The sequence below is a fragment of the Salvia splendens genome, chromosome 12 (genome assembly GCF_004379255.2).
Source record: "Salvia splendens isolate huo1 chromosome 12, SspV2, whole genome shotgun sequence".
NCBI classification, from domain to species: Eukaryota; Viridiplantae; Streptophyta; class Magnoliopsida; order Lamiales; family Lamiaceae; genus Salvia; species Salvia splendens.
In genome coordinates this window covers 27876079-27902323 of record NC_056043.1, presented here as the reverse complement: position 1 = coordinate 27902323, position 26245 = coordinate 27876079, and the positions used below count along the sequence as shown (strand labels likewise).

General features: G+C 37.1%; 3 protein-coding genes across 6 annotated transcripts; 2 read left to right on the top strand and 1 right to left on the bottom strand.

The window, feature by feature from the left end:
• The first annotated feature begins 1393 nt into the window (after positions 1-1393).
• LOC121759006 (non-lysosomal glucosylceramidase) lies at positions 1394-9120 on the top strand. 2 transcript variants are annotated; one of them, XM_042154491.1, is made up of 20 exons: positions 1394-1500; positions 1854-1915; positions 2375-2485; positions 2673-2729; positions 2816-2886; positions 3465-3564; positions 4807-4877; positions 5044-5144; positions 5226-5329; positions 5451-5504; positions 5646-5701; positions 5778-5816; positions 5933-6077; positions 6348-6529; positions 6623-6690; positions 6831-6903; positions 6987-7048; positions 7128-8055; positions 8164-8454; positions 8655-9120. In XM_042154491.1, exons 2-20 carry the CDS (start codon positions 1859-1861, stop codon positions 8932-8934), a joined length of 2850 nt encoding a protein of 949 aa, XP_042010425.1. In that variant the 5' UTR covers positions 1394-1500; positions 1854-1858; the 3' UTR covers positions 8935-9120. The 2 variants fall into 2 exon arrangements, with proteins under 2 accessions (XP_042010425.1, XP_042010426.1); XM_042154492.1 differs by lacking the exon at positions 1394-1500 and adding an exon at positions 1520-1636.
• Positions 9121-9826: 706 nt separating this feature from the next.
• Positions 9827-11249, bottom strand: LOC121758055 (mitogen-activated protein kinase kinase kinase 17-like). The gene has a single exon (XM_042153493.1). It carries the CDS (start codon positions 11138-11140, stop codon positions 10127-10129), a length of 1014 nt encoding a protein of 337 aa, XP_042009427.1. The 5' UTR covers positions 11141-11249; the 3' UTR covers positions 9827-10126.
• Positions 11250-14953: 3704 nt separating this feature from the next.
• LOC121759540 (uncharacterized protein At5g08430-like) lies at positions 14954-23963 on the top strand. Of its 3 annotated transcripts, XM_042155159.1 has the most exons (10): positions 14954-15311; positions 15997-16076; positions 16647-16840; positions 17786-18629; positions 19635-19750; positions 20367-20426; positions 21131-21181; positions 21923-21993; positions 22630-22841; positions 23415-23963. In XM_042155159.1, the coding sequence occupies exons 1-10, from the start codon at positions 15229-15231 to the stop codon at positions 23720-23722; spliced, it is 2019 nt and encodes a 672-aa protein (XP_042011093.1). In that variant the 5' UTR covers positions 14954-15228; the 3' UTR covers positions 23723-23963. The 3 variants fall into 3 exon arrangements, with proteins under 3 accessions (XP_042011093.1, XP_042011094.1, XP_042011095.1); XM_042155160.1 differs by lacking the exon at positions 16647-16840; XM_042155161.1 differs by lacking the exons at positions 14954-15311; positions 15997-16076; positions 16647-16840 and adding an exon at positions 17252-17450.
• The last annotated feature ends 2282 nt before the right edge of the window (positions 23964-26245 follow it).

Here is a 26245-nt window from a genome sequence, read left to right as displayed (position 1 = left end):
AGCATGTTGAAGTAAACCGCCATTTCATCAAGGAGAATATAGAAGCAAGGGTGATAGGCCTTCCATTTGTTCGTTCAAAAGACCAGTTAGCAGATATTCTCACGAAAGCTGTGGATGCAAGAAGTTTCTGTGAAGTATTGGGCAAGTTAAAAATGAGTGATCCCATTGTTTAACTTGAGAGGGAGTGTTAGAAGAAATCAAGGAAGATATGCAAAGATTATGGAGTCAATTATAATTAATTGTAATTATTCTTTCCTGATTTATAGCTATGATAAATCATACCATATGTAAGTAATTCTCAACCTATTTAGGTGTGTAATTCCCTTCACTGTAACACACACTCGAATGAATATATAAAATCTATTCTCAACATAACTTAATTTTGATATGCGCATTTATAAAATAAATGATGATAAATTAAATGTGTTTTATATATGATACATTAAAAAACAAATATCCCAAAACAGGCTAAAACCACATAGAGATAGAAACAGTATTTTATTAAATCAATTATTGAAGATTCTTACTGTTTATTATATTTATTCATTGATTTGTTAATAATTTAATATTCTGCCGGTGTCGAGTTTATTATAAGCATAAACTTTATGCACAAATCATAATGACGTGCAGAATGTTGGCATTTCGATACTTCCATTTTAGAATGCACCAATGGCATCCCAAGGTCGGCATGACGGCATTATTATGTGTACATTTTCACTTCCTATTTAATATTACAAATTTATATATTAGAATATTCAAATAATATTTAATATTATTCAGGGAAATATATTTAATTAATATATACTGTATATAGTACTTACATAGTTATCTGAATAATGTCTTGCAATTTACATTGATGGATCTAACGAATATTTTGTTGTGGACAATGACAAACCATCCAACAAACATAATTCATGAGATCAACATTTATTAGTTGGGTGATTTTTAAAGTCATTATCATGGCCAAGTCAAAACAATGGGATGATTGATTGCTAAGGAATGCACCAAACTTTAACTTGATATGTAACTTCTAATTAATTTTCCTAAATTGTGGAGCAAATTATGAACTCCCTATTAATTTCGAAAACTCAAAATCATGGCTAATATATTTGATCCAAATTTTGGTGCAAGAATCTCTATATATACAGTTTGATATGTTATGACAAAAAGTAGATTAAGAATGTGTGATTTGCTACTAGTCATAAGATAATCATTGAAACGTATTATAAATTGAATTAAAATTACAAATTAGTCAAAGTTGGTGTGCCATTTGGCAATTAACAATTTATTTTAAGCTAATTATTTTGATCGACACAATTGAACCTCACAAATTTAACTACTGCTAATTATCGAAATTATAAAAAAATTGCTCAAACAATTCACTGAGAATAAAAATTCCAAAAGAAATGTTGACTTTATAACTGTCGAAACTCACTAACAACAACACAACAAACAATCCGTTGCCTGCAAAATAGCATCTGCACTTCCCCAATCAATCTGGTTAGTCATGCGTTTCTGATTTTCTGTTCATCGCATTCATCATTCATCAATCTGAAGCTGTTGTTCTGCTTCTGCAATCATTTCCGTTTGATTCTCGACCCATAGTTGTTGGAATTGTAGTGTTGTTGTTTTCATTGTGAGTATGTTATGTAGATTCAGCCTTTGCTTCAAATTCGAAAAAAAAAAATAAGGATGCTTTAGGATATTTTGTTGTGGTTTTAATTAGAGACTAGATATTTTTGGAGATCAGAAGAGATGAATTTATGCAGTCAATGCCTGCTGCGTTATGGTATTTTGTCATGTTATCTACTGCATTCGAAGTAAAAGTTCACTTTTTCCGCTCATACTTGCAGGAAATATGCCAGAAAATGGTTCTGCTGTGGGAGAAGGAGAGCCAGTTTCGCGTGATGATAAGGTACGTCCCTGATCCACTATTTGACTTTGGGTGTTGAGTTCCTTCATGGTTTTAATATGCAAATATTGAATTCCCTATATCGTATTGCTGATAGTAGTCAAAGAATAGAAGTAGCAATGCCTTAATCTCATGGAAATTTATTGCATAAGTGTTACATTCCTTAATCTCAAGGAAATTTATACCCTAAGTTAAATTTTCCACTCTTCTTTTTGATAACAACAATTGTTATATCCATGCTCATGCCCATTCGATGTAGTCTCACTATCCCTCTTAGTTGGATGTCTGCACAAACATATCCAAGAACTGTATATACCAGTTGTTCTGGTTGTGCTGCTTTAGCTCACCATATAGGTCTTTTGCAGCTTGGACTCTTATGATTGTTATTTTTTTTTATCTGATTCGAGTTCATTTTTGTTTCCTACTGTTGAGATTCATTCTCAGTTTGTTTTATCTTTCCAGGTCAATGTTGATCCAGGGACACCTCCATCTCTGACTTTGAAAAGGAAACTGAACACTAAAGATTCTGTCCTTGCCGAGTTTGACCTTACCTTAAAAGAGAAAATCAGTATGGTACTTTTTTTGAACTTACATCATAATTTTCCAACATCGGTCATATTGGTACTATTGTGAACTTATTTTTTTTCATGCATCTCTTTTTCTGTGAATAGTTGTGGAAGCATATGCTTGATTGCTCTCTTTATGTGTGAAAGTAGTTCCTTTGTATATTTCAAGAAATATTTCCTTTTATTTTCTGTAGGCTCCTATAGGTTATAGGCTATGGAGGCACCTTCGTGAGGAAAAATCCAGAGACAGCGTAAAGTTTCCCCATAACTGAAATGAAACTTGAAATGGTTCAATGTTGGTTATGAAGAATGTGGTATTTCCTAACTGTTCTTGCAGGAGGTATTTCTTGATCCTTTTACAAAGCGCCCGACATCATCTTGCCATGGAGTTCCGCTAGGTGGTATAGGGTAATACCTATCATTCTTTCTTATTTTCTTTATATTATAAACATTGTAGATAAATTCCTGACTCGTTTCTGATCAGTGATATTTTTTTGGTAATAATGATAGCAATGACATGATACCTTTAACTATGAGTCTGTTTTCAACGTTTTGAAGTGCCAAGTGTGTCTACTTTTATTTTATTGTGGCCTTCTGTCTCATCCCAATTCCTTTAGGATTCTAACTATGAAGTACCATCTGCCATATTTGAAGTTTGAATTGGTTGGAAGTCTTGGGTGTAAGAATTGTCTTACAGGCTTTACGTCATGCCAACCTTTTTGATTTGTCAGATAACTTCCTAAACGTTTAGAAACATTCTGAGTCAGCCTTTTCAAGGCAGCTTCTTCTCTGATTTATTGTCGACAAGAAGAATGCGGTACCCTTTACATAGTTACACACTGTTGTTGAAAGATAGGACCCAATCTCCTGTAGTGGAGACTGTTTCTAGTAAGAAAAATAGATAGGCCCATCACACTATTTTGTTGAGTTGTTGCTGCCTACTTACCTGAGTTGTCTAATTTTCTATGGGTTGACTCAATTTTCAGTGCTGGAAGCATTGGAAGAAGCTACAAGGGTGAGTTTCAGCGTTGGCAGCTGTTTCCTCGGGTCTGTGAAGATGAACCTGTCTTGGCAAACCAGTTTTCTGTAAGTGTTATACTTATATTAGGCTTATACACTTGTTTAACACAATTGATGTTACATTAAATTTACATTTAGAAGATTCTTTACATTTTTTATGACTGTAAAGCTAATATATTATCTAATCATTAATCTGAGCGATATCCCTGCAATTACAGATGTTATTAATGGGCTGTATTACAACTCAAGATTGAAATATGTAAAACGATCATAGAATTTTCATTCATTACCAGTCTACGAAATTAATAGTGTTTGCTATAAGTTACTGATGTCAAAAACTTGAATCATGAACTGCAAACCTTTTTCTCTGTTGAGTTACTTTTCTACAGATCTTGAGATGCTTGATATTTATACTAGAAAAGTGATTATTTAACCCGGACATGAAATTCCCCAAGTAAATGAAAAAGGTTACGGATGCTGGAGGAGGACAGTGGTGGTAAAATTTTTGTATACTGCCATTGGATATATATGAAAAGAAGGAATACTTAATATTGTACAAACTCCAAACTAAGATTTGGACCATTAAAAAATGTCAATAGATGATAAAATAGCAACAACAAAAAATGTCAACACAATGTCAACGGCTGATGTGTGTTGACATTATTGTTGCTGTTATTTTGTCATTTGTTGACATTTTCTAACGGTCCAATATCATAGTTTAGAGTTTGTACAATATATAGAGTTTGCTTTTTATCACTACCCTAATCCCCCTTCCTTTGCACTTTAGATTTAGTTAAAAGTAATCTTCATATGAAAATAATTCCAGCCAATAGATAATTTTGAGCAGTACAAATTATATGACAGTCTAATTTCGACAACATATGGTATTTAAAAAACAAACTGATGGAAATGTTTCGGTCAGTGGCCTTTTTCAGTCAACATAAAGAGAATCACCTCAGCTTCAATACTATGTATGTGCATTTTCTTCTGTGTCTATGTTCCTCCAACTTAAGGTGTTGTACTTGCACTAAATTGGTATAGGAGAAATATCTAAAGAAAGTACTATACCATATACTAATAGAACATCAAGAAAATGCCGGTACTCCTGTCACAAACATGTCAAATAAAAACGCTCTTAAAGGAAGATGGTCTACGTGTATGATCCTCAAAAGGGTATCTCTAAATAGTTTTAGTATGCATATGGATATTGCTCGACAACCAAGATTTCAGCTAAAGTTAAAATATTAACACACATGCCCTATAGTTGCTTATAAATGATGATTTAATTTTAGCATTTTCTCTGTCCAGGTATTTGTTTCAAGACCAAATGGTGAGAGGTTTTCTAGTGTACTGTGCCCGAAGAACCCAGAAAAATTGAAGTGAGTACATAGTTATTATAGCATCCTAATATCTTGTTTATAGAGAATATGCTTTTGAAAAAATTCTTTTAGGATCGTATGAGATAGTGGTAATTGTTGCATCTTATAAACAATAGAATTGTTAGACAAAATTTCATATTCTGCTGTAAAAAATGTGGACAAATAGGGAAACTTCAGCTTCTGGGATAGGGTCTTGGGATTGGAATCTTGATGGGAAAAACTCAACATACCATGCATTATATCCAAGGGCTTGGACTGTATACAATGGTAATACTTTAGTGAACTCTAAGTTTTAATTCATAGTACAGTATTTCTTTTAAAACTCACAGATTCTTCTGTCCAATGAAGGTGAACCTGACCCAGATCTAAAAATTGTATGTCGCCAACTTTCGCCATTTATCCCTCACAACTATAAGGATAGCAGCTTTCCTGTAGCAGTTTTTACTTACACGGTATGATAATCTTCTCCTGACTTACGTAGTGCCTACAACTATGACTCCTTCAAATAATGATTTGTAAAAGATGTGAGATTGGGTAGACCTGATACTAAGAGCTTCTCCTTGTTTATGTCAGTTATCTAATTTGGGAAAAACTGAAGCAAATGTGACCTTGCTTTTCAGCTGGGCAGTAAGTTCTCTTTCTTATGTTGTTCTCTCCTTATTTTTTGAATAATTAATATTGCAGAGGCTATAATATGCCACATCCTCTTATTCACTCGTCGAGTTGCATAGATGGGAACATCTGACAGTTCTTGTTCTTCTGTACTAGAATTCTGTTGGCGGGGACTCAGGCCTCTCTGGTCACCATTTTAATTCAAGATTTAGGTAAAGATGCAACTTACGTCCATGTGATATTGTTAAATCTGTCCTCAATCTGATCTAGATAGTTTTGTTTCTCCAGGGCAGAGGATAATGTTAGTGGAGTTGTCTTGCACCATATGTAAGTGCCTATGTTTCTAAGTTCTAATTAGTGAATACAAATTGACTTGATCTTATGTATTCAGTGTATCTGTTGTATGTCTTTGAGGTTATATGATTCCTCTTAAAATGGTGTAGGACTGCAAATGGTCGGCCCTCACTGAATTTTGCAATTGCAGCTGAAGCAACAAATGGAGTTCATGTATCTGATTGCCCGTGTTTTGTGATATCCGGAAACTCACAAGGTATTACAGCAAGGGACATGTGGTGTGAAATCAAAGAGGTAGGATTGCAGAATTTTCACAGTTTTTGAACCATGCATCAACAGTATCAATGGTTTCCTTACACTGGTGTAGTCAATCATGTGTTAGTGACTAATACATCTCTTAAAGTAGTCTTAATTTACTTGGCATTCCATAGGGTGAGAAGAAAAAACCTTGATATAGCTAAAAGACTAGATACATTGGTATTTTTGTTGATTATAGATAATTATGAGCTTCAAAGTTTTCAGTATCATCATTCTTTCCAGACTAACCTGGTCCTGTCTAATTAGCGTGGATCGTTTGACCACCTAAATTCCGAAGACATGTCAACACCTTCTGAACCTGGTTCACTTATTGGGGCAGCCGTCGCAGCTTCTTTGACTATTCCTGCAGGAACTGTACAAAGTGTTACATTTTCTGTGGCATGGGCTTGCTCAGAAATAAACTTTCAGGCTGGAAGAACCTATCACAGGCATGCAAACAAATGCTCGTTTAATTTGATTTATACTCCTGTTTATATATGCTGCTTTTCAACTTTGACTGAGTACATCAACTTTGTTATCAGGCGTTATACTGAATTCTATGGCACCCATGGTAACATGGCATCAAGCATTGCTCACGATGCTATTGTTGGTAAACTCTCAGCAACTTCATTTATGAACCTTCAGTCTAAGAAATTTTGAGGGCAAAAACGTCAAAAGAATCGGATTAATGTGTTTATATATTTATTTTCTGACTTTTTCTGACTTATCTGTTGTATCAACAAACTATAGAACATTTTCGTTGGGAGTCAGAAATTGAAGCATGGCAAAGACCTATTCTCGAAGACAAGAGACTTCCTGAATGGTAGGTCTTATTGTCATTGATTGTTACTCCACTTGTTAGTACAGTTTGAAAGGTGACATATTTTTTTCAATGGTCTATTGCAGGTACCCGCCCACACTTTTCAATGAACTGTACTATCTTAACTCGGGGGGGACAATTTGGACAGGTGATTGGGTAATGGAGTGTGTGTTGTGAGGGTGATAGACTTTAAGTCTTGATATTTTCTCTTTCTTTCTCCTCTTCAGATGGAACTCCACCAATACATAGTATACGTACTGTTGGTGAAAGAAAGTTTTCACTTGACAGATTAGGCTCAAATAGTAATCGTATAGTCAATACCACTGAGGGAAATGACACAGCAATAGACATCCTTGAAAGGATGACTTCAATACTTCAAGATGTTCATACTTCTGCATCAATGAGTTCTGCTCTCGGAACAAACTTGCTCCAGAAAGGAGAGGAAAATGTGGGCCAGTTCCTCTACCTCGAAGGGATTGAATATCACATGTGTAACACATATGATGTCCACTTTTATGCATCATTTGCATTAACTATGTTGTTTCCCAAACTTGAACTCAGCATACAAAGAGACTTTGCTGCCGCAGTGATGATGCATGATCCTAGTAGGATGATACTCTTACAGGACGGAACATGTGTCCAGAGAAAAGTTCTTGGTGCTGTTCCTCATGATATTGGAATGAGAGATCCATGGTTTGAATTAAACTTTTACAACCTTCACAATACAGATAGGTGGAAGGACTTGAATCCAAAGTTTGTGCTCCAAGTATACCGGGATGTGGTTGCCACGGGCAATAAAGAGTTTGCTCGAGCAGTGTGGCCATCAGTCTATGTTGCACTGGCTTACATGGAACAGTTTGACAAGGACGGAGATGGCATGATAGAAAATGAAGGGTTTCCAGATCAAACATACGATACATGGTCTGTAACTGGTGTGAGTGCATACTGTGGGGGTCTATGGGTGGCAGCTTTGCAGGCTGCTTCAGCAATTGCACATGTGGTTGGAGACAAGGGTTCTGAAGACTACTTTTGGTTTCGGTTTGAGAAAGCAAAGAAGGTGTATGAAAAGTTGTGGAACGGATCATATTTTAATTATGATAACAGCAGCAGCAGTACAAGCTCATCCATCCAGGCTGATCAATTGGCTGGACAATGGTATGTAAATTTTGTTTAAAGGCTTCCCCATATTTTGTGATTCACTTGTAGGAACAGAATCTGTTATATTCCTTTTCATTTCCATCACATTTTTTACACATTTTCTAGGTATGCTCGAGCATGTGGTCTTTTACCCATTGTTGATGAAATAAAGGCAAAAAAGGCTCTTGAGACAGTATACAACTTCAATGTATTGAAGGTGAAAAATGGGCAGGTAGGGGCAGCAAACGGGATGCTTCCAAATGGAGAAGCTGATATGTGTACATTGCAGTCGAGAGAAATATGGAGTGGAATTACATATGCTGTTGCAGCAGGCATGATCCATGAAAATATGGTAGAGACGGCATTCAAAACTGCAGTGGGTGTCCATGAAGTAGCCTGGGCAGATGAGGGTAAAGGGTAAGTTGAGTTGTCCTGAACCAAGAAACTAAGATATCTATTTACATGTGTGCGTGTGTGCGCGATTCATATAAAACCTTTTTATTTTGAAAACTCCTACATCCTACCTATAAAGTAATTGCATTGAATGCATAAAGTAACTACACTGAACTCCATCCACCCTGAGTAAATATCGATCTAACAGTTTATTCTTTTGATAGATATGCATTCCAGACGCCCGAGGGTTGGGACTTTGAAGGGCGGTACAGATCTCTTGGTTACATGCGGCCTCTAACGATCTGGGCGATGCAATGGGCACTAACACGACAGAATAAGTTGCCATTGCCAGAACTGAAGGAAGAGATCGATGAAGAAGCTGTGGTGAAGCAACATGATGGATTCACCAGAGTGGCTCGTCTGCTCAAGCAGTCCGAGGAACCCGATTCCAGGAGCCTTTTCCAGGTCGTCTTTGATTACACGTGCAAAAGGATGTTGGCCTGAAAAATGCCACTTCTCAAAGCTCCTTTATCACTTCAATATACAGTATAAACCATTATTCTTTTCGATACTTTTCACTATACAATTATAAAGTGATTAATTTACAGATACAGAGCCATGAATGTTTTAATCAATTCGTTGGGAAAATCTGAACACAGTAACGAGGAAAGCTTTGTGTTTGTATCCTAATCTGTTTTTGTATGTGCCAAAGCTATATACTACTAGTCTACTACGAAGGTGTTTGGCTTGCAAGATTGTATCCGAGATTAAATTTGTTGTGTGTTTGATTTATGAGATTCAACCTCACAACTCAATCCTAGTGGATAATCATGGGATAATTAGTCATAGCTAACCACCTATGACTAAAATAATCTCACAACTCAATCCTAGATTGTATCTTGGTATTATTTTATCTTGCAAACCGAACACCATCTATTAGTACTATATAAGAAACTCAGCTCCAAGCGCCAAAAATAAGCGCGCAAATTAAGCCGCAGTAGTTATGCCTTTAATTATATTGATTAAAGTGATTAAACATTAAACAAAGTGTAATTAGCATTGGTAACTGTCCATGATCCTACCAAACAAATAATGATCCCAAAATCAGTCTCAAAATCAGCTATGACTTATTTTTCCCTTGACCGGCATCATTTTCTAATTTTATAACTAGATGATTTTTAACTCATCAATCTAGTCAACAATATTTGATTTATTAATCTTCAAATTGTTGTTGACCCTTAACTTTATATATAATCAAATGACTCGTGAGATCAATTATTTTTCTTTGTGCGATTTAATTGTAGTGAAAATTAAAAAATAAGCATTTCTATTCTTATATATATATATATATATATAAACATCATCTTACATATAGAAAAGCAAGCAACATTTTTAAGTTCTCACTTTGGGGATGAACATTACAAGATCTCAACCCATGATGTACATATGTAACATATATATCTTCAAAATTTACAAATTATGAATGATCCAGCCGCATTACATGCGTGCGGTTTTACTATACACCCTCTAGAAAACATCTTTTTTCACATGGCTTTCTTTGCACATAGTTGAGAGGCTTAACCCAAAGCTACACAAGAACCTAAACAAACCACTGTCTAATTAGTAGTCATAACATCTTCTTCTTCTTCTATACAAAGGCAAAACCTTGTATTCATCACTCTCTATTTAGTAATTTCTAGCTTGTCCTCACAGTGATCCACCCATCCGATGATGCCTCAGACTGATCATCTTCCCATCCATTTCTCGGCTCCATCGAGAAGGGAACTACCCTCGCAAACCCGTCATCGTTGCCGTCGTCGTCCTCATCATCGTCAGTGGTGTGACAACAATCCGAATCATAACCCGCAGCAACGTCCAGGACGCTAGTGGGGGACAGCGCGACGTCCCCTATTCTGAGAAATGGGTGGTCGAGCAGCATCTCGCTTGACCACCTCTTTCTCGGATCCCTGTCCAGGCACCTGGACAGGAAATCCAGTCCCTCAGGGGAGAAGTTCGCAGGGAAGCGAGGGAGCTCGTGTCCCTGCGAGATCTTGAGCATGGCCGCCATGGGATTGTCAGAGGGACCGTCCCAGGGCGGCCTGCCAGTGGCCATCTCGATGACGGTGCATCCGAGGGACCAGATGTCGGATGCAAAGTCGAGATTGTGGCCCTGGAGGAGCTCGGGAGCCATCCAGAGAGGAGTGCCCCCGATGCCCCGGCAAGGAGGGGTGCGCTGGGCGCAGCCGAAGTCGGTGAGCTTGACGGTGCCGGAGGCGGAGACGAGGACGTTGTTGCACTTGATGTCGGAGTGGACGATGCCGGAGCGGTGGAGGAAGTCGAGGCCGAGGAGGATCTGGCGGGTGTAGAGGCGGATGAGCTTTTCTTGGAGGGCGCCGCCGAATTTGTGCATCATGTCGGAGATGCTGCCGCCGCCCATGTACTCGAAGAAGAGGGTGTGGCCGTCTTTGCCCATGCACTTGACGATGTAGGGGGAGTCGAGGTCGTGGAGGATGTCGGCCTCGTTCTTGAGGGAGGAGATGCCGGCGTCGGTGGTGGCGGATTTGACGACGAAGAGGGAGCCGGTGGAGGTGTCGACGGCGAGGTTGACGGTGCCGAAGGAGCCGGAGCCGATGACGTGGCCTTTGAGCCACTCGCAGCATTGCCATTTGCCTCGCATGTCTTCGAGATAGCTCAGTTCGCCGCCTTCCATAGCTATTGTATGTAATGTAATTAATTGATTAGCCACCGGAAATTCAAATTCAAATTCAAATTCAAATTCAAAAATTCAAATTCAAGAGCGGCATCCACGGGAAGGAACACCGCTCTCATCAACACAAAGTTGGATTGAGAGATCGTATTATTGTTTTTAACCAATTTATATGTCTGTGTGATCAGGCATTGGTGATCCAATTATGTCGGAAGGAATTCGTAGAACAATGGCTTAATAAATGCAAATGACTCTTTTTTACTAGTATTAAATAAATAAACTTGACATGTCATTGGGGTACAATTTTAAATTAATTTTAATTAATGAATTTATGTTTTTATTTTATAAAATAATTAATGAATTATTCACTCTTTTTATTTCTGAAGGTTAAAGAATTTCGTCCACCTTCTTCATGCCCCAAAAGGCACGTGAATATAACTTGCTTTTCACCTATTCTTTTTATGAATATAACTAAATTACTCTCTGTATTCACCATTTAATGAATATAACTAAATTACTATCTGTATTCACCATTTAGTGAATAAAGAACCATTTTACCATGTCAACGATTGTTAGAACCATTTATTTTATTTGACTTTTAGTACGCAGACTCCATATTCCATCTATTTTTTACGCTCACAGTTCAATGTAATACTAATACTTTTTATGTGTCCCACATTTCACTCACTCTCTCCCTTTATTTTTTTTCACAAAATCGAATAATTTCTTAAAATTATTTACGTATACTAGTATTTTATTATTAAAATTAATAATTAATAATATAATTAGAAACATGGCATATATTCTATTAATTTTTCAAGTCATTTTCTTTATATTTCTTAAAGTCCATATCGAATCATTAACCTTTTCAACCATTTCTTTTTTATTTTGATATATTAATATGATATTCCAAAACAAATCAAGCTTTACTTAAATTGAGCCGAAAGAAGTGGAGTATCATAATGTGTAGGACCAAATTATTTCGATTTTGAACTAAGAGCATTAGCAATGGGGCGCCCTTAGGCGCGCCCTATGCACCACCACGTCATCATTTTTATCCTCATACTCCTTCACCTGCAATGTGGCGCCCTAAAGCGCGCCCTATGCATTTTCTTTTATTTGAATATTTAAATAACTACAAAAATTGGGAAAAAACTTCATTTCATTTATAAAAACTAATACATTACAATACGAATTAAAAAATACGCAAACTCAGCTACGGCGGTTACGGGCCACACTTCTTCAATCATCTCATTCATGAGTTGTGCATGGTCTTATTGGTTGCGCATTGAGGCCTGTCTAGATAGAATCTCATTGAAGCCCGTCGGTAATCCCCTAGCGGGGGGCTCGGTCGCCGTGCTGGACGAGCTAGATGCACCTTCATCATCGTTCCAGTCGGTGATGGTCCCACCTTCATGCTTTCTTGAACCAGAGACGAGACGGCCCTTTCACAATTGCCCACCGTGCTTGGAGTATACCAAATGCCCGCTCGACATCCTTCTGCGCCGCCTCCTGCTTTTGCGCAAATAAAACCCTCTTCTCACCAATTGGGCAGCTGATCTTCTTCACAAAACCAGGCCATCGTGGGTATATGCTATCGGCCAAGTAGTACCCCATGTGTTATTGGCGCCTGTTGGCAGTGAACTCGATGGCCGGGCCGTTGCCATTGCATTGCTCGGTGAAGAGGGTGGATGAGTTGAGGACGTTAATGTCGTTGTTTGACCTGGCCACGCCGAAGTAAGCATGCCAGATCCAGAGCCGATGGTCAGTGACGACTTCGAGGATCATCGTCGGGTGGCTGCCCTTGTATCCACTAGTGAATTGGCCTCTCCACGCCGTCGGACAATTCTTCCACTCCCAGTGCATACAGTCGATGCTCCATAGCATCCCAGGAAAGCGCGCCATCTCGTGCATCTTCATCAGGCCCTGGCAATCAACGGCAGTTGGCCTGCGCAAATATGTGTCACCGTAGGCCTCCACAACTCCCCTACAAAATCTCTTCAGGCACTCCCGGCCTGTTGTCTCCCCGACGTGGAGGTACTCGTCGAAAATGTCCGCCGTGGTGCCGTAGGCCAACTGACGGAGTGCAGCCATGCACTTTTGCAACGGTGTAAGGTCGGGTCTGCCGACACCATCTTCCTGATACGTCATGTATTCATCACGTGACGACAAAGTCTGGACAATGCTAAGAAAAAGGTAACGCGACATTCTAAACCGGCGGTGGAAAATGGTCGGTCCCCATCGTGGTTGCTCGGCAAAATAGTCTGTAATCAAACGTTGGTGAGCTATCGCGTGGTCGCGTCGGACAACCGTCCGACGTCGAATAGGCTTGTGGATCTGCTCTGCCGCCGCCGCCTCCTCGCGCTGCATTTCGACTAAGCATTCCGCCATGGCCTCTTCAACGGCTGCATCTAAGGCTTCCGAGGTCGGACTACCTGACTCCGAGGAACTAGAACTAGTGTCGTCGTCGTGGTTCATTTTGGTATGTGAGAGAGGTAGAAATGTGAGCGATGAGAGAGGCGAGATGTTCGTATGAACAAATGAATGAGAAACGAGGTTTAAATAGACAAAATTCGGAAAAAAAAAAAATTCAAAAACGTGTGCCATCGTCCGCGCCCATCGTCTGCCGAGCCCACAATGGTGCCCGATGCCGCGGACGATAGGCCGTCGTCCGCGCTTCTTCCGTGCCCGAAGCTTAGGGCGTGGGCATAGGGCGTGTCCTATGGCGAGCACCCACAATGGAGGCATTGTCCGCACCCGAGGACGATGGCATGCATAGGGCGTGCCATCGGGCGCCCCATTGTGGGTGCCCTCAGTCAACATAAAATTTAAAATTTAACTACAGGTGAGTGGTGAAAGAAAAAGTAGGTGTGTGTGAGTGTCTTAATTATTACACAGTGTAATTGCGTTATTGGGTTGGGAGAGGATCTCCTGCTGTGGTTAAAACGCAGCCAATCTACACATGAAACGCAGCCAAATTTTAGAGAGAGATATTGCAATTTCGGTTATTATTAAGAGCATCCGCAATGGCGGACGTCCACGCGGAATTCCCACCGGCGTGTGGGAATTCCTTGGCGGACGTCCGCCATTGCGCATCCCAGGCACGGATACGGAATTCCGCAAAGGAATTTGCAGTTTCACGGCGTTCCGCTGAATTCCGTGCGAACGTCCGCCATGACGTGTCAGGAGGTGTTTTTGGGAATTTCGCCGGGAATTTCGCACCACCGTGGACGCTCTAAAGATACCTACTTCTCTCTGGTTATTTCTTTTACCCTATTTATTTGATTAATTAATTTCTGATGGGGCCAGGTCATGTTTACGTTGATACTTATATTATGCACGGCCTTTTATTTTGTACTCTATTAGTCTATTTTATAATGAATAAATTATTTATTGAATTCTACGTACAAACACTAGCTGTAAGTTTTGTTATTGATGCATCAACACACAAACATAGCGTTAAATTAATTTAATTGCTGATATTAATTAATAAGTCTAACAACTTAATTCATTATTTGTATTCATTATTGGTACATCTAGATATATACCAGATATAATAAATTATTTGTACATTTTCTAGACTTTGAATATTTCTGAATAAAAGTTGTTTGAAAAATAAAATATAAATATAAATATAAATATAAATATAAATATAAATAGAATAAGTGATATTTCCTCCGTTCTCTAAAGTTTATTCCATTTTATCATTTTTATCTGTTCCATGAAATTTATTCCTCTTAGAATCTTACCAAAACTAGACATTAAATACGGCATAGCACTCCTTGCTTCGCGTTTTTTTAACACAGCAGGGGATCCTCTCCTATTGGGTTCTGGAATTCTGGTTATACCTTTTAATTCGCCTGACGCTTTATTTCTTGTGCAATGATATCCTCCACTCCCTAAATCTCTCACACTCGTATACTCCATTTGTGCAAGTGCAACACACGCTAGAGGCATGCACGATCAAAAACCCTCCCACATTTGGATTCAGCTTAACGTTACCGTTTTTTTGAAGTGAGTAGCTCAACTCAGAAAATAATTCAGCTGAAATTTGAGAGGTTGTGAAGCAAGAAGGTAAGAAGAAGAAGAAGATGGTGATAAGCAAGGAAAAAAATGCTGAAGACTGGTGCTTCGTTTGCAAAGATGGTGGTGATCTTATCATATGTGATTTCCAGTGCGTTTTTGTTTATTTTTCTTCCTCATTTTCTTTTGCTTACCTTCCATTTTCCATGTGTTCATCTCTGCCTACTCAATTGGGGCTTCCTGCTTTTCGATTACAGCTTCTTTCTCCTTTTCTGTTTGTGTTGTTTTTAAAAATTTAGTAATTTTTTAGCTCAATAGTTGACTAATTTGGACTTCCGGTTTCAATAAATCATTTTTCTGCAAAATATCAAATTTATGAAGAGACAACTGTTTTTCTTTCTTTTTAACAGGTCATTCTTTACAGATACAACTAGGAATGAACTAACTGGAAAAGCTTGCTTTTTGGTTTAAACAGACTATGAAGAATTTTTGCATGTTTTTCTGCTGCATACATTTGCTTACAAATTTATTTTTGAAGTGAATTTTCCTTTTTGATTCAGCTAATTTGAGCATGGTGCTATTGAGTATGCATATGCATATGGTTATGTAGAATATAGATATGTATATGCGCATGCTACTATGTTCTACATTTGTTGGTCAAAAATATATTTGATCTCCATGTGCATAAGTGCTTTAAATGCCAACAGGCTCATATTATTAGCCCTCCATTCTCAAACATTTTAACTGTCTTTGTAAAATATACTGATGTCAATTCGAGAACATTTTACTTCTTTCCATGTATAACCATTTGGACATGATGATTATTCTTTTTCCAGGGGTTGTGTAAAATCTTATCACCCTGATTGCGTGGAGAAGGATGACTCGTATTTTGAAAGTGAAACCCACTGGACTTGTGGTAAGCAAACAACCAGTTATCCCTTACAACCTCGCATTCATCAGGATTGAAGGCATGATCTGTCTAGGATCTATGCATATAAGAATAGTAATTCAGCTAAATAAGATAAACACAGCTACCCTAAACTTTGCAATGATATAAATTACAGAACATATGCATAGTTGTTGGTTGTAGAATATGCATTAATGATGTAGTATACTGTATTGCTTAATATGAATAATGTGCATAAAAAATGAATGGTAGTATAAAATGATTAGACCACCAAATACTTGCTACAGATCTCCATAGATGATGATAATATGTATCTCAGTTTCTTGAATAAGGCATCCAATTGAAGAGTCCTTTGCGGTCACGGCTGCAATTGTTGGGAATGGGTACAAATTGGGATTTATTTTAACAAGTCCAAACTTTATATCTGCGAACTCATACTGTGATCAACACTCTTGTCTTCAATCTTTAACAAGATCGCGTTGCATGGTTGTTACCTATCTGATTACACGTAACACAGTTTAAAAGAGTGCATTATCATATCCTTCACAGTTTGAACAAGAATTACTTAATCTTTTTCAGCTTGGCATACTTGCTTCATTTGCGATAAGACTTCCAACCTTCACTGTTATACCTGCACAAGTGCTGTTTGCAGTCGCACTCGCTGCCTTCGCCGTGCAGAAATTTTCCCAGTTAAAGGGCAATATGGGTTTTGCCAGCCCTGCTTAGAACTTGCTTTACTTATTGAAGATGGAAAGGATTGTGACTCTGACGGGGTACGAACTGTTCGATTATCATAGAGTTTAAATTAATGCTAAAGTAGTTGGATTTAGTGTACACTGTTTCTAGGCCCACTTTTTAGTGATGAACATTATAAACCATTCCAGAACCGTAAGAAGATTGTCTTTATTATGTTAAACTGACATCCATTTTTATGAGAAGCCACCTAGTTCATGCCTCAGAGATCAGAATATATCTACAAGAATTAACTGAAGTTTTTGTAAACAGTGGTATTTTGTTCTAATGATCCTGCCTCTTGAGTGTCTTGACTAAAGATTATCATATTCCAATATTTTCTATAGAGTGTTGACTAACTGGACTTAGTCAGATAATCTTATCGTGGCCTGTGTTAACAGTTCTCTCAGGGCATGTTTCGGCTCTTGCTTGCTTGCTCTTTCTTTCACACTTTTTAAAGTATATATTAAAAGAATTAAGTATTACTTACTGTTGTTTCAACTACATGGACAATATATCTCTTCTGAGTATAGCCTAGTCTTTTTGATACATGTAATAATTATGCCGCATAATACAGTGTATCCTATTACGCGTGCAATCTAAGACATACAATAATGTTGCCATCAATCAGTCTTCTTGATAAATTATCAGGTGAACTGGCTTACATTTTGCTTTCACTTTAACAATTAACATTAGTGGTAACCACTGGAGTATACTTGCCTGTTGGGAAAATTCTATAAATGGGCAGTTCTGGAAAACTGCTTCTATAAATGGGCCGGTTTTTTTAATTTCTGTCTTTGGGTGTTGCGCATTCTAAGAATGCGTAGCTAAACTCGCATTCTAAGAATGCCTATCTAATTACGCATTCTTAGAATGCGTATCTTAGCTGAACTGAGTGAAGAATCAGATAAAAAAAAGCGGCCCATTTATGGAAGCAGTTTTCCAGAACTGCCCATTTATAGAATTTTCCCCTTGTCTGTTTGCAGGAGATGGTGGACTTTGAAGATTTGGAGACGGTTGAGGGTTTATTTAGTGAATATTATAAAATAATCAAGAAAGAAGAAGGCTTTGAGCCTCAGAATCTTTATGCTGCAAAAGATGGGGTGAAAACTACAAAAATACCCAAATATAGCTCAGAAGATAATTGTGAAGAAGATGAAATATCTGATTGTGATGATGATGCAGAGCATGTAAAAAAATACAGATCTGGGAGAAAGAAGTTTGGGATGCAGGCACCCATGAAATTAAGTAAAAATGATTTTATTGGCTGGGGCTCAAGAGCCCTTATTGACTTTCTCAGTTCAATTGGTAAAAGCACTGATGAACAATTATCTCGGAGTGATGTGACTTCAATTGTGAATGCGTATGTAAAAGAAAGTAACTTAATTCATCCAGTGAAAAGGAAGATGATATTGTGTGATGCTCGTCTAGAGTCTCTTTTCAGAAAGAAAACAATAGTTAAGAATAAAGTGCATGAGCTGTTGTGGGACCATTTTGCAGAGAACCATGATGAATCAGAAGAAGGTGAGATGGGATATGATTCAGAGGATGATAATGCAGGCATTTCGGAAGTATGTAAAAAACAAAAAAAGTTGAACTCAGAGAACAAATCCCTGGAAAAAGAGCTAGCCGATGATGTGCCACTGAGTTGTTTTGCATCCATTGTCGTCGAAAATGTGAAACTTGTTTACTTGAGGAGGAGCTTGCTACTTGAACTGCTGAAGCAGCCTACATTGTTTGAAGAAAAGGTTGTTGGATGCTTCATTCGTGTTAAGTCTGATCCTTATCATAAACATTCAAGGAATTCTTATCAACTAATGCAAGTTAGAGGTTAGTCTTGAAATACTCTCTTCGAATCTATCTATACCTAAACGACGGTGGTAGCATATTTATTCTTTAAATCAGTACTTTTATGTGTGTTACATGTACCAATTTTCTATGCTAGTTATATCTAATGAAGCATTACTTCGATAGACTGCGGTATATCTTCCGAGATAGCTTATTGATTTCAGACTAGCATCAAGTATTCACAAGAGTAGTCTGATTTTCCACTGAAATAAACAGAACCTCTTTGTTATATGCTGAAAAAATGTAAAAGCCGTGTTGAAGATAAAAATGAGACAGAAGTATTGTGACCATGAATTCAATGAAGCAGAAGCAGTTTCTGTTTTCCCTGGCTCATGGTATTAAGTTAGATTTGTTAGCAACTATGTGGTTAGAGGTGGATACAAAGAATCTATTTATTAGAAAAAAACAACACTGCAGATGACTTGTAGAAAATAATCAATCAAAGGATCTTTGGCCATTAAATTTGGTATGCATTTTGAAATGGCAATGTGAGAGCTACCCAGCTAGGTTCAGTATCATAAAGGTTAACAATATAAGACTTATCTCTATAAACATGCTATAAAAAACCTTAATTTAAGGTGCTGAATTTAAACTGCCAGGTAAGGTAAATAAATAGCAAAATACACCAATTAGAATTCTGCAAACAAGGAGGCAGCTCATCCAAAATTTTAACAGGTTCCTTAGTGAAGAATAACGCAATATCAAACATCATACATCGCAACAAGCATAGAACTAGCATTAGAACCTTGAAACTCATTTTTGGTCTCAGATGGTTAATGCAATGTAAATGTTGTTCCTACTCCATTTATATGCTGAGAACTAAAAACAATTGATGACATTCCATCATTCATATATTCGTCATTTATTGACTTAATGGATTAAAGACCTAAGTTTCAATAATCACTTTACTTTCACTGTGTAACTACTTGACTTGAATTCCCTTTCAGAAATTCTTGAAAATTGCCTTATTTTATTATAAATTTGCAGGCGTAAAAAGACTTCCAATATGTGAAAATAGTGTGAAGGCAGAGGCCATCCTTCTAATTTCAGCTACGCATAAAGAAATTAGTATGAGTCAGCTTTCAGATGATGATTTCACTGAGGTAATCAAGTGCCTAGTACACTTTTCTACACATAGTTATGAACATGGTGGTCTGTAGCTAGTATCCATCCTTTGTACACAATATATTTTCTCAAAAACACTGAGCTACTAAATGCACTTCAACAGGAAAATAATCCAGTATTAGTTATAATTACAGACACTGCTTCTAATTTTTGTCTGTTCAGGGGGAACGTTGTCTGCATGTTTATTGGTGCCTATTAGTTAGGATAGTCAATGTTAATTTTTCTGTCATTAACAGATTGTGACTGCCAATCAACATTGATATCAGCAGATAGAGAACCTATAACCACTTGATTTTCCCAGAAAATCCTAATGTATAGATGTTGTAGTCGATGTTACTTCGTGTCTATTAAGTCACATGACTTTGTCTTTTAGCTATTGTGCTCAAATTTGAACCTAGCCACAGATCCTATTTAAACAATTTTTCAGTTGAGAACTGGTTTGGCAGCATATAAACCTATTGAGAGGGCATTCTCTCTCCCAGACCAAGTATAACACCATCTCAAAGCTCCTTTTAAAAACTCATTGTAGAATAATCTCACATCTTGAGTAGAAAATAAAATAAAAAACTGAGGATCATCATCCACTTGTTTCAGGAAGAATGTGAAGACTTGAGACGAAAAGTATTAGCAGGTCAGCTTGAAAGGCCTACAGTGGTGAGTACTACTAGGACTTCAGTGAGCAAATCTATTGCAGTTGCAATTACAGTGTGTTAAAAGTTTTAATTTCATACTATGAAGTATCCAATACTTTGGAAATTTTAGAGTCTTCAAGTTTGAACCAATTATCTTTTGGACTCACTGTAAGCATGCATTGGCTAAATCTGTATGTGAGATCATGTATGAACATCAGTTTCTACAAGTAGTGGGTTTGGCAGTTTTTATACGAACTAAATTGTGGTGTAATAATCAGGCTGCACTTCATATTACATCTAATCCAGAACTTTCATGAGCTAACCAAGCTTATTGAGATGATTGGCTCAGTCTTTCAGTCTTTCCGCACAGTTGGGGTTATGACTATTTATGTCAAATGGTCACTGAGATCTCACTTCCAATCAATAAAAACTTCAATCCCCCCAAAAGTGGCCAGAAACAGTTTTCAAATTTGTCCTTCCATTTCAAATGGCCACTCAGTCATGACTGCACATTCAAAATCCCACATTGTGATTACTAAAAACAAGTTTGCCAGTTAGCCACTGGTACTTATTTTTTAATATCTGGAATCGTAACTGGACCTATTAATCAGAGTTTCAGTTTTATTTTGACTGAAACCATGGTCAATGGATCTGTTATGGTTAGTGACAGTTTTGTTGGAGGTTTTATCATTTCTAAACTCATGACCTTATTATCTCTATTTACAGGAGGATCTTCAAATGAAAGCCAATATTCTTCATGAGGATCTAACCAAGCATGTACGTCTGCTGTCTTTATCTTGGACTATAAGTTCTACACTTTTATGACTACTTACCATAATGTTTTGAACTTGGTAGTAAATTGAATAAATATTTCTTATTTTAATGAATGTTATTAAGGGAAATACCTGTTAGTGTAAAGGAGCATCCACTCAACTAATATAAAACTTGGAAGGGAACTGTAACTTGATGAACACTTTCTCAAATAAAACAATCTCTCATGCCCAAGCTTGACAAAATCCTGGATCGATTAGATGTAGTGAGAAGACCTTGCATTAGGCCATACTAAGCCTGCGAGAGGATCCCGGAAGACCAAATAATTGATAACAACTATAATAATTAAATAACATTTCTATATTAGACTCTAAATTAGCATTTCTAAAATCATACTATATCATATAGCTTCTTTCAGGATGCTGATGGTGGTTCCGGAGCCATGCATTGTGTAAGAAGCATGTTGTTGTAGAATTTTAATAGTTATATATAACTGAATGGTTGTTGCAGTAGAGTATGTCTTTTTATTGTTTTATTAGCTCTATTGCATCAGATATATCTTCCTGTCTGTTTCATCTGAAAGTATGGTTTCATTTGATCAATAATTTGTTACTGTAATTTTTTTAGTACATTCTTCTTGTTTGTTTGACTGACAGAAAATATTATGCTTTGTCAGAGATACAAACATGATATCAAAATTCCATCTCCTCATTCATTGTCTAATGATTTTAATTGAATTTAATGCAGTCAATAGCTAGAGAGTTGCCCTTGTTGCAAAATCTCATTGATCGAGCCAATGAGAAAGGATGGAGACGTGAATATCCTTTAATGCTATGTGGGAAATTAGGTTTTAAGCTTTTGGACATAGCATATGATTGTCAATATGGATAGATAGAATCATATATACAGTTTCCAGCAAAAAACATTGGCCTTGTTAGCTCCTCATTTAGAACGATGACAATTTGAAGAAAAGTTCAACTTGCAAGGTTTAAACTACATAGTCCGATGGTAACTAACTCAAGTTGAATGCACTGTGTTTCTTTTTATTCAAAGAAATTATAATATGATTGTTAGATCAATAATACACAACATGTGTATCATCTTGAGCAGATTTCCAACTAAAAAAATCGACGTCTTCAGTTCTGTTTTAAATAAATAAAAACTGGCCAATTTTTCCGACATATCCTGCAGTTACACCACATTATGTTATGGAAGGGTGATATAAAATTCAATCTATTTATCTTTCAGTTTCTGTATATTTATAGGAATTTAGACATGTGTGTGAATGCTGCCAGATAAAAATACCATTTATTTTCTGGTTTCTACTATGAATCGACTTTACTGCACACATCATCCTAATGCTTTTCTGCTCTCCGCTCTTGTTATGCATTCTTGGAAGGAACAAACAATTGTTAGGATTCTCTGTTTGTTGGCCTCGACTCTATCTTTGCTACACTTTTTGAGTACCTGAAGAAGAAAAGGAGTCTACAGACTCCATCAGAAGTATCAAAAATGATAGAAAATGTTCCTAAAGTGATTCCTGATCGACTCGAGCTTCATCCCATTTCCGATGATATTGTCAATGACATAAGCATTGATAAAGAGTCTCCTAAATCAATCCTCCGTTGTAATTCCTCTGTTACTATGCAAGATGACAAAGAATCAGGTATGTCAGAAAGCTGAAGCTCCTTGAACACATTTTAATTTTGAAGTGATGAGTATCCATCACTATAGTCAAAACGTGTTTTTTCTTTGGCTGAATCATGCAAACCGGACAGTTGATTAAGTTGCATTATCTCATCATGCCTTATCACTCAAACCAAACTTCCTACTTAGTAGATTTGAAAATTTTATTTTCTAGTTTGCTTTTCTTTGATATTTTGATGTATAGAGTGGAAGCCGACTTTTCATACAGAGTATGAACTTATGCACGTAACTGAGTGAAAGTTATATCTACTTGTGCATGTAATTGCACATTGTGCCTATAAACTGTTGACCAATATAAGGTGTTTCTGGAATTTCTAAATACTAACAGTTCATAGTATGATATTACTGGTTTCGATGCAAAATGTTTGTATGTTGCTAATGTATTAAATACGAATGCTGTCGTATCATTACTTTGAACTTGTAGGTGTCAAATGAAAATTGCCAAATGATTATGTTGTTATAAAATTACTTGCTAAACTGTAGTCGTTCAGGATTGAAGAAACTGGTCTAATATGTTCTGTTTTGGCTACAGGAGAGAAGACTCCTCGTCATTGCAATGCATCTCCTCCAGCAAGAAACCAAACCATATTCATAGGGTCTGACTCCGAACCCAAGGAAGACGACATAACCATCAGAAAGGCATCTCAACCCACTGCTGAGCCAAGAAAACATAAACTGGAGGGAGAAGAATTGGGTATGTGCTCCCATGAGCCGGCAACAAGAAGCAGCAGCCACATGGCTGCAGGCACGGCTGTTGTTGAGGTGATCAGCGATGATGTAAGCTCAGATGAGGGTGAGACCACCACAGTTGTTCACAAAGATGAAAATTCTGATGACTAGTATGCATTGAAATTCTAGGTTGGAAGGAAGGTGAGAATGAAGATAGTGTAGTTTTTGGTTGTGCGAGGCCTTTGTAAAGAAAATAGCACTCTGACTAACACTTTCGCCTTTTGTCTTTTGTCTCTTAGTACATGAACAACTTTGTGTGAATAGTGTAGGATGGATTTAGCTCCCTTCTAACTTGGTATGTTATGATCGTCTAATGTTGGTTTTTGGAATGGAAAACTTAGTTTTCATGCTATCCTTTTTTCCCTTTTTTTTAGTGTACAAAAATCTTTATACTACCTTTAAAAATGGGTTAATTTTGTTATTTGCTTTGCTATAACACTTTTGTTTTTGGATAGTAGTACTATACATTAATTTGTGTGTAAAATAAGAGTTTTGTGAAATTATATAAAAATGTCATCTTGGGATAATTTTTTAGCAACACTTCAACCTTACTTTTCACTTGTTTATGGTTAAGTTATTAATACTTGATTAGCCTTGGTTTTTTATACTACTAGTTTCTGACAATTCGTTAATATGTAATTCTAAAATTATATATATATGTGGATCTACTTATCATAATTAATTTTAATTTATTATATACTAAATTAATCACTGAAAATTCTAGTATTAAGTTTGATTTAGAGTTCATTTTAATCAATCAGAATTTCGATTTATTTGTAATATTTCTTAAAAAGTTAATTATAATGTGTTTCTTTATACTTATGAAATATGAGATAGTAATAATAGACAGTTTTGTATTTAAACAAATACTTGTTTGCACTGATTTTATTATGAAGATTTATTTAGTAAAAAAGACAATAAATGATTTCAATTTATACTTCAAGGTAGTACATTTATTATTTAGTAAATATTTTGTAATTCAAATTTATCGTTTTTAAATCGTTGATATGCGAATAATGCTATCTATGAATGGTAGAAGATTATTGATCAACACGAATGGGAAGACAGAGACAAGCAAACGATGTGGCATTATTAATTTTTATCAAAATATTTTTTAGATAATAGTAAATCAAACAATTCGAAAGTTCGTGTATTTGGACTTAAAAAAACAAAATTTGGTGAAAATTCATGTATTCATACTACACTAACTACGGCTTAATTTTTCTTTTTAATTTTAACATAGGAGTACATCTTTTTTTTTATTATGTGTCACTTTAGCTCGAGTTGTAATATATATATATATATATATATATATATATATATATTAATTAAATGAATTAATAATATGAGAAGCTCATTTACTAAAAGTATTAAAAGTAAAATGAAAATGGGACACATAACATAATTGAAGAGGTGAATATCTTTCAAACAAATTAAATACTCTAGTATTAATGAACAGTTTTAATAAATCGTGTAAAATAAAGTTATAAAAACGTGGTTGGGCATTAGCAGTGGCGCGGAATTCCCATCGGAATTCCCAAAAACACCCCCTGCCACGTCATACGGACTTCCCACTGCACTGCCACGTCATAAGGACTTCCCATTACACAGTGTCGGACATCTCCAAGGACTTCCCGAAGGACTTCACACAATTAAAAAAACCACAAATTCACGAATTAAACAATTTTCGGAATTAAATAATTTACGGAATTAAAATTTCGACACAAATAGGGGGGAAAATTCCATTAAATAAAAAAAGTACATTTCACCAAATTAAAAAAAAAACATTTCAACAATTAAAAACTACATCAACGACGACCCCTCCGCTGCCATACTTCTTCAATAATATCGTTCAGCAGCCGAACATGAGCTTGTCTTTGGCACATGTCGGCAAATGCACGGACTCGATCGACATCGTCATGGGGTATCTCCATGCGTACATTGCTAGTGGCCACGCCGTGGCTTGGACCCGCAGCACCAACATCATCATTGGTCCAATCAGTCAGTGCTGGACCTTCATCTTCTACAATCATGTTGTGCATGATAATACATGCGTACATGATGTCGGCGATGCTGTCAACATACCACAGGCGTGTTGGACCCTTCACTGCCGCCCATCGAGCCTGGAGCACACCAAATGCCCGCTCCACATCTTTGCGTGCTGCCTCCTGGCGACCCGCAAAATATATCTTCTTTTCATCTGTTGGGCATCTGATCGTCTTCACAAAGACGGGCCACATAAGGTATATCTCATCCGCCAAATAATAGCCCATATTGTGCTGGTTGTTGTTAGCGACGAAGTTGACGGCCGGACCAATGCCCATGCACTGCTCGTTGAAAAGGGGCGACGACTGGAGGACGTTGATGTCCTTGTTAGACCCGGCTACTCCAAAATAGGCATGCCAAATCCACAGCCGATAGTCAGCTACCGCTTCAAGGATCATCGTGGGATTCTTGGCCTTGAAACCAGTAGTGTACATCCCTTTCCAGGCAGCGGGGCAGTTCTTCCATTCCTAGTGCATACAATCTATGCTGCCTAACATCCTCGGAAACCCGTGCAGATTCTCGTGCATATCCAGCAGAGCCTGACAATCTTCGGGGGTAGGCCTCCGAAGATACCTATCCCCGAATATC

What these genes read in the sequence shown, in the direction of transcription:
- LOC121759006 (XM_042154491.1), top strand. Translation starts at nt 1,859, where the DNA reads ATGCCAGAAAATGGTTCTGCTGTGGGAGAAGGAGAGCCAGTTTCGCGT. An exon ending in AGGAAAAATCCAGAGACAGC is followed by an intron (nt 2,730 to 2,815) that starts GTAAAGTTTCCC and finishes CTGTTCTTGCAG; the next exon opens with GAGGTATTTCTTGATCCTTT. An exon ending in GTTCCGCTAGGTGGTATAGG is followed by an intron (nt 2,887 to 3,464) that starts GTAATACCTATC and finishes CTCAATTTTCAG; the next exon opens with TGCTGGAAGCATTGGAAGAA.
- LOC121758055 (XM_042153493.1), bottom strand. Translation starts at nt 11,140, where the DNA reads ATGGAAGGCGGCGAACTGAGCTATCTCGAAGACATGCGAGGCAAATGG.
- LOC121759540 (XM_042155159.1), top strand. Translation starts at nt 15,229, where the DNA reads ATGGTGATAAGCAAGGAAAAAAATGCTGAAGACTGGTGCTTCGTTTGC. An exon ending in TCAACTAATGCAAGTTAGAG is followed by an intron (nt 18,630 to 19,634) that starts GTTAGTCTTGAA and finishes ATAAATTTGCAG; the next exon opens with GCGTAAAAAGACTTCCAATA. An exon ending in CAGATGATGATTTCACTGAG is followed by an intron (nt 19,751 to 20,366) that starts GTAATCAAGTGC and finishes CACTTGTTTCAG; the next exon opens with GAAGAATGTGAAGACTTGAG.